We start from the raw sequence: 12,542 nt of genomic DNA on the forward strand, positions 1-12,542 counted from the left end.
ATGTTAATTATTGTTGGTATTGTTTCAAAGTAAAAGTGAAATCAAATAAATGCTTAGTTTTTTCCCCCGGGTATCACCTGGATTCCAAACAATTACGTCAGAAATCACAGATGACACAGCAAACGCAGTTGATGAGGAGAGTCGAGCTGTTGGTCTTTGTCGCCACCTCGTGCTAAAACTGCAGCACGTTTTCATTTAAAGGCCAAATTTTTCACCGCGTATGTAGTTTTAATAAAACAAACTCTGTGGTAACTCTGGGCTGGTTGTTTAAAAAAAAATATATAGACCACATTTTCTCAATTAAGTCTTGTGACTATCTTACAGCAGGTGAAGTAATGTTAACTTATACATGCAGTTACACAATGATGACACATGGTGAGTTTTGAAAAAGATTCTGCCATTTGTTAACATTTAGTTAAATTAAAATACAATCAAGAGATTAAACGGGCACATTTTACCTAAGTTCTTAGTAAAACAGTGATGTAACATTCCCCATGGCTTTAGAGGGACCCAATGGAAAAAATAAGCTACTGATTATGTCCACAAAGGGTTATCTCAGTTTATGCTCACAGCTTAACATTTTTTACTGAAGGCTTTTATTACAAACTGAGAGTGTAGGGCTGAAAAGAAGAGGGCATTTTGTAGGCACAGCAGTCTAATTAAACACACTATCAGTTTGTATTATGGAGACTGTAGGATCCAATACCTTTGAAGATGGACCCATATTATGTGTTGCTGGACTGTTGTCCCATGTAAATAACTTCATGGATGTGCAATACTAAGTTTTATTTCAGAGTATATGCCTGGCAGAGAAGCTTTGTCAATGGAATATTGTGTGCTTCCGGACTTTGATCAACTAACCCTCTTAGGTGACATTGGTTGGTCTTATTATCTTGTAGATTAACATTTTGAAAACAGAAAGCCACCCCTGCATAAGTCCCTACCCAGTAAAAAAACTGGACAAACAAAGCAATTTTTAAAACACATTTCACAAAAAAATTACTTTTACTGAACTACATGGTCAGTCACTGTATCTGCACATTAACAACCTATACACTGTAATTGCACATTTACAACTGTAAAAACCATGGTACATTAACACCTCTACCTCCCTGTAATTTTTGTTTTAAGATATACTGTATGTTAGTTTAATATTTAAGATCTACTTAGGTTAACTTTTCAGATATGTTTATATTTTAGATTAATATAGTTGACGTTATTATCTATTACTGCTGTTAGAATTCCTGGATGTATATATTCCTTTCATTCCTCTAGTGTTAGTGTATTCGTGTAATGTATTTATTTTCTCCTGTGCTGTATTCGCTTTGATAACCTGCTGCTGTAACGCCACAATTTGGGATCAATAAAGTATCTATCTATGTATATCTATGTACCAATGTCTACTACAGAACATTTCCTTGAAGTGAAGTATATTTCCATTTCTGAATATGTACTTTACTTTTGAAAAGCATTTAAATACACATCTTAAATCTTAAATCAGTAATCCAGACCATAATATTTCTTTGGTGTAACCGTTAGAGGCCGCTAACGATCTCCCGTGGTAACAGAACCTCTGACTCCTTTGCAGTCGTTAGCTTCTCTTCTTGTTGTTAGGCAGGTTGTCAGGGGCAGCGCACCAGTCAGTTAGCTAACAGGGGATTAAGGGAATTTGGTTAATGATGACATATTTATTTCTCAGAGAAAACGACTGCCGGTATATTTGCTCTTTCGCTCGGAGCTGCCCTGTTTATTTGGACAAAAACGACAAACTGGACAGTGTCGTTTTTTATCGAAACAGAGAGAGGTTTGCCCCGTAGCTAGCTGCTAGCTAACGGTTAGCTAGGTTTGCTAACGTCAGCTAACTGTGTCCGAAATAAAGACATAGGTAAACATTGGCATTAACGTAACCCAGTAAATATATAACTACTGCTATCATTTGCGGTTTATTTTTATCGAACATGGAAGATTTACAGGAAAGTATAATGGAGCAGGAAGAATACGACGAAAGCGACAAACCATTATCATCACGTTACCGTCCTCCCTTTCGATCCCCTCGCATGCAAATCCAGAGAAGTAATGTCTGCTCTCGCGCTTACTTTGTTGTGGTCATGGTATTCTTCCATGTTTATATCCTGAATGTTATCGGCTTGCTGCTCTATGTGCACTACAACAACGGCCCCGGGGATCTTGTCAGTGGAGACGGGGACACCTCTGCATCAGTCAGTCAGAGCAGGACCCCTTTGCCCAACCCTGCCCCTGCTTCAAGAGAGCTCCATGTGGAAGACCATAGCCAGAGTTTCAGTCTACCTCGCATTGAGGGGATACGGGTAAGAACACTGGCAGACTTTCTACCAGATGATATACAGACGTGTAACACAGTAAAATACGTCAAACGAAGTATAAAATATGGGCACTCATATTTGTTTAGCAGTTAACACTAAGTAACCTTGTAATTTCCCTAACCTGATTTTTGTCAATAAATCAGAATTCAATTAATCTTAGATCTGCATAAGAAGTGTCAATGCATTTAAACCCACATGTCATGAGTATGTTTATGTCTCTCACCCATCTGCAGGTGGGCCATGTTCAGCAGGTGTCCCTTGTGCCAGACAGAATGCATGAAATGAAGACGATCAGCCTAAAACCTCTGCTTTTTGGTAAGTGTACTGCAGTCTTTGGGTATGTGCTGCTATTCGTGAATAAATGGCATGTCATCAGGATTTGGAATAACATTTAATTTTTTTGTCAAAGCCATACAAATATAAACCAGCAATATTTACTTAAAATTCACAGATATTTACATTTTCTATTAAACATCTCTTGTTTCTTTGACCTCCAATTCCTGGGAGACGTAGTGTTGGTACTTTATGAGGTCCTTTTTTAACCAGCTGACTGCACTTTATCTCTTCTATAACCACAGAAGTTCAGACATGATTTGACTAGACCAAGAAGGTTTTTAGTCAAATTCTAAATACTATGTCTATCCTTCCCCTATGTGTAGCTCTTATTTTTACATCTCAGCTCTTTTGCGTTTTTTAACCTAGCACATAATCCTAGCTCCTACATCTATGATGTTTCCATTTACGCGCAGCTGCCATCAGATTCTTATCTCGCCTTTGCCAGGCATAAGCCTTATTCACCACCAGGCGCTCCCCCTGCACCATGCCTGTCACTAGGAAAGTCCCGCCTCGTGGGTTGTTCCTCGTCATATTTCTTACGCAGGTGGCATCCCTCTCCAGCCACAGTTCGATGCGGGAGCGGATCTGCCCACCTAACAGGGGTCCGTGCTTCAGAACGTCCAGTTTGGCAGCCAGTGAGAACTGAGACAGGCTTACGGGACTGTACTTAAGCCGTGTGAGACGCAATTTCACAACTGGGAAAGAAGCAGATTAAGACAAACCATGATTGGCATTTGCTTTATAATGAGCAGCACCAGACAGAAGAGAAGAGGTGGTGGAATATTGATTTTTACCAAAGTCACTCCTGCAGAAGGTCTCCAGTGTATCTTTTGAAGAGGAGGCCTCCTCCAGCTCACAATCCCGACAGCTTGCTTGAGGCACTGAAAGAGTCAAATCATATATTACATTTTGTTTAATGAAGTCAACTGGAGCCTATGTGTATATTTTGCGTGTTTCTTACCTCTACGGCCTCCTGTGTGAGCAGTACTGTTACTGATTGAGGAGATACACATTAGATGGTCTGCAGGATACTGATCACAGCGCAGAATTTCTGGCCAGGGGTAGCCATAACAGCTCATGATTGGTGCACAGCTGTCCCGTACAGATTCACACAAACTCCTACAGGGTGATATAAACCTGATAAACAAGAGATGGAGGGGGTAGTAGTGGGTAGATGAAAGGATTAGAATCAGTAGTTTAGTGGCTTTTAACAAACAAGACTTGATTAGATTTTCGTTTTTGTTTGTCTGCTTGTTAACTGAGAGGTGCTAATTTGATGGAAAGTAGATTATTGTGCTTTGGTGGCTAGGTTTCTGTGTGAAGATCGCACCTTTCCTCATTGACTTGAACCAATTTGCATTCAAATGACCCTGCTCCCATGTAACGCAATCAATAATCACTTTTTCCCCCCTGCTAATAAAGCTGTTAATCTAATTAATGCTCAGGTTTTATACTCAGATCCTTGCTATAAACATTTTGCAAAAGGTTTTACGATATATGATTAAAAAAAAAAGCTTTTTGTCAACTTACCTGTCCAGGCAAATGGGTGCAAAGAGAGAGCAGAGGAAGATGCGGGCATCAGGGTGGCACTCTCTGGCAAGTAGTGGCAACCAGCTGGCACTCTGCTGTACAGCCTCAGCAGGAGACTCGTGGCCCAGCAGGTTAGGCATCCTCATGGTGTCATAGCCAATGTTTTGGCACAAAGCCATTCCCGATGGGATAGGGACACAGCGAGAGGAACTGCGAGGCTCCCACAGTCCACCCTCGCCTATAGAAAGCATGGAGCGGATGCCAGTAGTAGTGTCAGGGTCCCCCCACGCCTCACCCTCCTCTCTTGCTGCGGCTCCTGGCCTTGAAACACGGGTATCTCCAAATCCGGTTTCAGCGTAGCCGTCGATACTCACCCTGTCCCCGCCTTTGTCCTTGACTCCAGATCTCACTCTACCCTCAGTCCTCGCTCGTCCCTCCAGCCCTGCCCTCCCTCTACCAGGACCAAGCGCTATTGTGCTACTAGGCCCAGCAAGCAGAAGGAGAAAGAGTAGGCAGGCTGAATAGGAGGACTTTCTGGGGATAAAAATAGGGCACGGCACAACAGTCATCCTGCGACAGAAGATGGGGAAAGTGGACTAATCCTGGAGTGTGTCTCTTAACTGAATGAAGACCCCTGGTTGAGAGGATGGCAGAATAGGTGTATTTATAGTGGGCGGTGATTACATTTGCATAGGAAGGGGTAAGGGGAGGTGTAGAGAACAGAGGCAAAAAGGGTTGGAGCTCACATTAAAGTGTTATTACAGATGCAAATGCACTTGCCTTTATGAGCAGATTTAAGTGTGTTTGACAGAGCTCAAGATTAATAAGGTGGATGATTGGTCATTTGGATACTTTTGGCTGTCTGCCATTTCCATCCCCACAGCTTGAATTGAGGAACAAACTGGCCCTCATGTAGTGAAACTCCTCCACCCTTTCCATCCCGCATTTTCTGCCAACCCACACCTAAGAATGCTGTCCTGCCCTAACCTCTGTTTTTTCCACTCATCTTTTTTTTTCTACAGCTGCTGATAATGTAATATGTTAATATTAATAATATAATATATTTTTCAATACTATGTTCGTATTTGCCATATTTCCTTGTCCTACATCTTTAAAGAGGAGTTTAGGGCTGTTTTGATGTCTGATGTTTTACAGACCACTTAATAAAGCGATTAATTAAAAAAATAATCAGCAGATATATCAATCCCTTTGAATCATTACTTGTCTGTAGTGGGCACTGCTTGTGGGTTTTTGTGTGTATGAACTTGTGATTAGGGCACAAACAAAACTGGTGTGGTCCTGCTGTGTCGCCATGGCCTGATTCCTGTTCAGACAAGCAGGTCACTTCCTTTCCGGGGGAGAGACAGTGTTGGGAGGGAGAAGAGGGAGGCTCAATCCCCCTTTATTCGTATCAGTTATCCAGATTAATGAGGCTTGACTGGACAATAGGAATTAACCAAGTGGGTACAGTGTCAAAGACACGGGTGACAAACAAGGTCCCTACTGTACAGGCAGCCAACCTGCCGGAAGCCTTTTATTAAGAGGGGAAATGACTGACAGACATGGATGAATTGCTGGAAGAGAAAAGGAGGGTACCACAAAAAAATTGTGCCCTCAAACTTAGGTCTAATTAAATTCAATAAATGTGTCCAACAGAAACAACAAAATAGACTTTTTGCTGGCGTGTCTTATTGAGAAGAAAGAAGTAGTTGTAAAGGAGAATGAGTATACATGCTCAGATTCCTACACTGCTTTTACGTATTAATATAAGCAATAATTGACTCCCAGAAGACAACACTGTTTCTGCTCTCCTCTGGAAGAAGTCACAGTTGTTTGCCATTAAACCTGCCCCTGGGATAGGCTATACTACAAACAGCTCTCTGGGGAGCAACAAAGGGGAATAGCTTGTACTCATTACATACAGTCTATATATACAGTCATTAAAGAGTTCCTGTGCTTAACACATGCTAGATTTATAATTAATTCGCACAACATTATAATAGTGTAATTGTGTTTTTTTTTCATCACATTTAACAGTGATGTGATATAAAGATATTTAGCAATCTGTTCCCATAATCTGGGTTATTACAGCATCTTTTATACATTCTGATCATGCTAATATTAGCACACACTGATCAAACTATCTCAAAATTGCACCTTTGCAATAAAAGGCTTTGTTTGGTCATCTAAAGTAATCTGTTTAATCTGACACATCAAGCCATCACTGTCAATAGAGATCTTCTAATCCACTTAACAGACAGCCGCTCACCCAACATCTCAGGTGTGCAATAAAGTGGTGCGTGGGAGATTTAGACTTATAGTAATGTTGGTGGTGTGAATCGTCCGTTGAACAGACAACGTTTCAGTTTATATGCTTTTTTTAATCATTTAGTGGCTTCATTGTTACCCAATCATCGTGTGTAATCTGCATGTGAATGTGTGAGTCATTATGCTCTGTAGTTAATCTGGGAACAAACAAAGAATGATAGCCACACTTTGCATGGTTTTGATTAATGTCTCATTGTCTCCAAGGCACTCTCTTTAATAGGCTGTGTGTCCTTGATCCTACATCTAATCTCTGGTAGACTAAGGGCTTGCTGGTATCATGATGGACCTTTAATTTCCTTAATTGCATATTTGGTCACAAAGTTGGTTGTGATTTCAAAAATCAGCCATTAAAATAAGTTGACTTATTTCACATTCTACCAGGGATAGTCTTCACACACACTGGAAAAACTTGATTTTAAGTTTAAGATTTAGGTAACAAGGCAGCAATGTGTCCTAACTCTCGCTACTGTCTTTTCCCTCTTCCTGTTAGAGATCCCTGGCTTCCTGTCAGAGGAGGAGTGTCGTGTGGTGGTGCAGCTGGCCCAGCTCAAGGGTCTGATGGAGAGCCAAACAACAGCACTCAGCCAGGGACAAGAGGAGTCAAACCAGCCACTCCTTTCTCTCAGCACAGAGGAGGTCTTCAGTCTGTTGGACCTAAACCAGGACGGGCTGCTGCAGAAGCAGGAGGTGACAAGATAGGGATCCATATTCCTGCCAGCTTCAGAAGGAAAATTGATTTTCAGAAAAGTCAATTACAACTTAAAATAAATGAAATTCAGTGTTGCAGCATGTTGTGCATTTTGCTGAAATAATTCTGGTCTTTCCTGCAGATTGTGAGTCACTCACGCTCTAGAGATGGAACTTGGTTGAACCCAGACAACTTACGGCAGATACTCACCGGTCTGGAAGCTTGTCCAACAGGTTAGTGCCCCTGTGGTTTGTGTGTTTTTGTGTGTCTTGCCCTGAAATGGAATAGGTTTAAATTTAATTTAAAAAGATGTTTAAATGTGCAATTTTAGGGGCGCTGGCCGAGCTCAGTTGGTAGAGCAGGCGCCCCATGTAAAGAGGCCACAGTCCTCGACGCACTGATCACAGGTTCGACTCTTGGTCTGCCGATCATTTGGTGCATGTCACCCCCCATTCTCTACTCCCCACATTTCCTGTCTCTCTTCATCTGTCCTATATATAATAAAGGCAAAAGCCAAAACTCAACTCAAATTTAACTTGTATCATCACATCGAGTCAAAGTGTTGTTGAGAGTCAGAAAAGAACATCTGACCTTTTCACTTCTTACAGCCAAAAAGCAACCAAAATAACACGAGAGTATGAGGATGCAATTGTCCAGTTGCTCCTTGAGGCTGTCTGCTACAACTGCTCCAGCTCTTTGGCTGCTGTAGCACTGCAAAAGCCAAATCATCTGCTTTTGCAAACGCTAGAGTGATAGCTTGATATCAGGCACAGTCGTAACTCATTACGCTCGACATCCATCATGAGTTAATTTGATGTAGTTGGCAGATTTAAAGGTCAGACCCAGGCAACTGGATGTTTTTGGAATTACAGTGCGTTGCTTCATTGCAGCAGTGGGTAGAATACATATTTTGTGTCAAACACTCTATTTTCTATTCTTTGATTAGCGGAGATATCTTAAAATGCAAGAAAAGTTGAACAAAGTGGCCAAATATTTAGGCCAACACACAATTACTACTATTCCTTACATTTTTGAAGTCGGTCAAAGATGAGCATGTCAAATTCATCAGCGTAAATAATGAATCTGCTGGACTTGTTTCCAGTGGTTGTGTACTGGTAAGAGTAATTGGCTGGCAGGTGGCTGTGATTGCGTGCGAGTCTTTGTGAGTGGCAAGGCCGGAAGAGGAGTGACACTGTTTTGACCTGCTGCCATTGTGCCAGGCGTTGTACACATCCCAGTCCGGATGTGCCTCATCCTATCTCATTAAAAACTGATTATTCTCCAACCCCTTTTTCCTAATTCCCCCCCCCAGATCCCCTGTATCACCCCCACCCACCCCACTCTCCCTCTTCCACACTCTTTCGTCGACCCACCACCCCCTCTCTGGCTGCCTCCTCTCTGCCACCCCAGGGCTATTGTTGCGGCTGGGGCGCGGTCTCTCAGGGGAGCTGATGGGGGGCAGACATTCATTCAGCTGAGAGTAACAGCGTACGGTTAGACACAAAGAGGGAAATATTGGAGGAAAAGAGAGGAGGGAGGCTGTTATAGTCTACTGTTTATCTGAGAGTTTGAGATTACATGAAACACAACTGGAATCATGATACTGCATAACTGAATTACTAGTTTAATAATCTCCCAGGGCTCCGTTCATATCTGTAGTTAGGAGGTTAGATTTTTGCTGTATTCCCTTAAGTGTTCCCAGATGCATAACAGAAGAAAAATAGTTAACTAAAGGTTTGTGTTTGTGACAGGGATGCTGACCTTGGAGGACTTCAGGCGTGTCTATGACGTGTCCCAAAACCCAGGACAACAGCGAAGCGGGAAGCTGCGTAGTCAATTCAAACAGAGAAGCAAACACACATGGCTTTACCAAGGCCAAGGGTCTCACCATGTGCTGCACACACTCAGGAACAGGTGAATAGACAAGCACACATACAAACACTTTCTCGCACTCTTACAGTTGTGAGTTATAACATGCTTTTATTTTGCCCTGTTGTGTCCTTTGCTCAGATTAACCAGTCTGACACGTCTGCCTTCTGCTTTGGTTGAGCTGAGCGAGCCGCTGCAGGTGATACGCTATGAGCACGGAGACTTCAGTAATGCCCACCATGATAGCAGTCCCTCTCTTTCAGAGACGACCTGTGCACACACACGACTGGCTGGGAACACATCTGCTCTCACAGAGGTCTCTTGCAGGTTAGTTTTTTGTGTATTCTGTTTGATTTGTCTTCTGTTTTCTTTTGTAGTAATCGGTAATCCAAATTAGCTTTTTATTTCACCACTCTGATTTAAGATGTTTATACAAATAGTATAGTATGTAGGTCTGATAGTAAATATTGTTGTAGATTTACTCATATTTTGGTGGAATGGTTTGATAATTGTTTTAGTTTCAAAAATATATTTTTAATAATATTTGATATCACATTAGTGTTGGTGCATAAACAAAATAATGTCACTCTTGAGTGTAATGCCTAGACCCCACAGGATCCGCATCCGTCCCAGAAGCGTCCCTCCACTCTGCTCCGCTAAAAATATGCAAGTCTATATTTGACGGAGGCCGCATGTGTCAAGCTGAAAAGAGCAGATCCTTCCAAACAGGAAGTTAGACAAGAAAACAGCACAGAACATCCGGTCAATTCAAAATAAAACACCATGTACCGACTCCCGTTTTTAAGTAGTTTTTAATTAAGTAATATACTCAGCCATGGTAGAAGCACAAAAATCACAGAATGATATCCACATGAGCAGATACTCAACCTCGGAGGTGCAGACTGAACTATTGTTTGTGTGTTGCTCTGATGCTATCTCGTGATTTGGCATTCCTGCATGATAATGTAGTTCTCTTGCGATCTCGTGAATCCAGCTGCTTGGGCCAGCGCTCTGCTGCGCTGCGGTCCAGAAACGCCTCCTGTTGGGTAGGGTGCATGCCGTCTGGCAGACCAGAACCGCGGCCCACACAGGACGCAGCTGACGCCTGGACTGTGGCGTGTAAGCGTTAGGAGACCATTTTTTTCACTATTATCTGTATCTGTCTTTTTAGGTACCTCACCATGTTATTCTACCTCAGCTCTGTAGAGGAGGGTGGTGAGACCACCTTTCCTGTGGCAGATAACCGTACATATGAAGAGCAGGTGAGTGTGCTTGTTTTCACAACCCACAACCATGAAACAAGCAGAGCCTCTTTTCTCTCTGCCACTGAAAAATGATGATTACTGTACGTGACCTGAGTGCTGCTGATAACACGCAGACAGTGCTGACACATGACAAGGAATCTGACACCAAAGTAAACACAGTGTTCCAAAATAAATGATTAGACATGAGCTGTTTACAGTTTTTCGTGTTCTAGGCGCTGGTCCAGGATGGCGTCGATTTGACAGACACCCAGGAGACATGTGGCAGAGGGAACCTGAGAATGAAACCTACTGCCGGGACAGCCCTCCTCTGGTACAACCATCTCTCCGATGGTAGAGGTAAGAACAACAGGCTTCATATATATAATTTATATATCCTGTATTGACTTGGTTTCTTCTGTTGTAGGAAACGGTGTAGATCTATATCTTAAGCTATTTAAATGCTGGTCAGTTACAGCCCAGTGGTCCTTACAGAGGGCACAATGACAACATTTTGGATTCAACATAACAAAGATAGAATCTTTTAGTTCTTAAAACATCCTGCGTTATCTCTGAAAGTTCTGAAATGCTGTTTATATTCTCCCCAGGTTGGATGGGAGAGCTGGATGAGTATTCCCTCCATGGCGACTGCCCGGTCAGGCGTGGGGTGAAGTGGGTGGCCAACAGCTGGGTCAATGTGGACCCGGACCACCAGCAGCAGGCCCGTTACCAGAGACTAGTTGCAAGAAGGCATCAAGCCAAGCCGGGCATGGAGGAGCATTACCAACCCCTCTCACACAGCGACCTCCACCAGGATCTATAGCCTGGCCTCTGTAATGACAGGACAGGGTGACCATCATTTGAAAAACGAGACAGTCTTTCATTGATGAAGCCAGTGAAGAAATGACAGATCTTCCCCTAATGTCAGATGCCGTCTTTGAAATGAAAATTGCACAAAAATCATTCCAGTTATCTTCTCCTTTCAGGAAACCTGTCTCTAAAGCCAATGTTTGGATACCCACATTTTATTAATTTATGAGCCTCTTGAGGAAAGTTTTGACTTTTTAAATATTACAAAGTTTCAGGCAGATGCTTTTGTTTTCTCTCATTACATTTATAATGGATAAATAACAAATGCATATGAATTAAACAGAGTGAATGCAATTCTCTATGTAATCATGCCTTAATGAAAATACAGATTATTCATTATAACTACTACATTATAGCTACATAAGGTTATCATGATGCGGGTTGGAAAATATGCAGTCATGTTTAAGAGATAAGTCTGTTTACCTGCCTTCCATTAAGGTTTACTTGGCATCTGTCAGTGTTACTTGTTACTTAGATAAAAGCTTTTTTTTTACAAGCCATATCACAATCCTCATCAATGAATGTTATCATTTATGTCTGTTCTGTTTTGTTTCCAACGTTTATTGTAATATGTTATTTAATAAGGGGCAATATTGCCTGATGATTGCTTGTCACACTGGCTTAGGGAGGCCAGTCCTTCAGGTTTAATTCAAGTTTTGTGTTTCTTTTCCTCACAACCCAAAAATATTTAATTCTCTGAAAGTATTTATTTGAGTGTTATTTATTACTACTATTTATTGGTTTAAGTTAAAGGACTGCATATTTATTACAGCTTGTTGCACAGAATCCGTTGCTGTATATTACTGTTTGTTCTAAGTTATAAAATATATAAAGATATGATGTTTTATTACAAGTCTTGTATGTGTGATCATTCACACAAACCTGTTAATATAGATAATGTCCACTAGATGTCGCCCAACCACATCTAGAGCGATTTATGTAAGTCAAATATGAACTAGGTTTCTATTGTGGGGCTATAATTGACTGCTGCATCAACCTTTCAGCGTCAGTTCCTTTGGGTCCACTCCATTAACTCTTTGTGATATTTTTACACACCTACATGCCATACTAATACGTGACCAATCAATCGTTTCACAACATTGATTTGAGTGGGAAGGGTGATGTTGAAGAAACTCATCTGCAGAAAACACACAAAATACACCTCAGTACTGTTTACGACAACTCATTGTAAAATAACAGTAAATTCATTGGTGGGTCAACTAGAGCCCCTTCACGCCCCCGTGGGCACCCCAAGTTGGGAACCCTCCATTCGGTTTCTCTCCGTCTCATGGAGTAGATCAAACTACCAGAACCCAACGCTGTCAGACAGCTGGGTTA

General features: G+C 41.8%; 2 protein-coding genes across 2 annotated transcripts; one reads left to right on the top strand and one right to left on the bottom strand.

Annotated features, from left to right (window-relative positions):
* Positions 1–1,623: 1,623 nt before the first annotated feature.
* LOC138589500 (transmembrane prolyl 4-hydroxylase-like) lies at positions 1,624–12,057 on the top strand. The gene is made up of 9 exons (XM_069659810.1): positions 1,624–2,327; positions 2,576–2,657; positions 7,027–7,223; positions 7,367–7,457; positions 8,976–9,138; positions 9,235–9,420; positions 10,265–10,355; positions 10,571–10,694; positions 10,943–12,057. The coding sequence occupies exons 1-9, from the start codon at positions 1,959–1,961 to the stop codon at positions 11,155–11,157; spliced, it is 1,518 nt and encodes a 505-aa protein (XP_069515911.1). The 5' UTR covers positions 1,624–1,958; the 3' UTR covers positions 11,158–12,057.
* Positions 3,054–4,777, bottom strand: LOC138589501 (secreted frizzled-related protein 5). The gene is made up of 4 exons (XM_069659811.1): positions 4,209–4,777; positions 3,640–3,815; positions 3,473–3,559; positions 3,054–3,373 (listed from the first exon to the last, which is right to left on the bottom strand). Exons 1-4 carry the CDS (start codon positions 4,775–4,777, stop codon positions 3,054–3,056), a joined length of 1,152 nt encoding a protein of 383 aa, XP_069515912.1.
* Positions 12,058–12,542: the final 485 nt, after the last annotated feature.

The sequence above is a fragment of the Semicossyphus pulcher genome, unplaced genomic scaffold, assembly GCF_022749685.1.
Source record: "Semicossyphus pulcher isolate SPU_LCO1_2020_fin unplaced genomic scaffold, fSemPul1.0.p SCAF_13, whole genome shotgun sequence".
Taxonomy (NCBI): domain Eukaryota; kingdom Metazoa; phylum Chordata; class Actinopteri; order Labriformes; family Labridae; genus Semicossyphus; species Semicossyphus pulcher.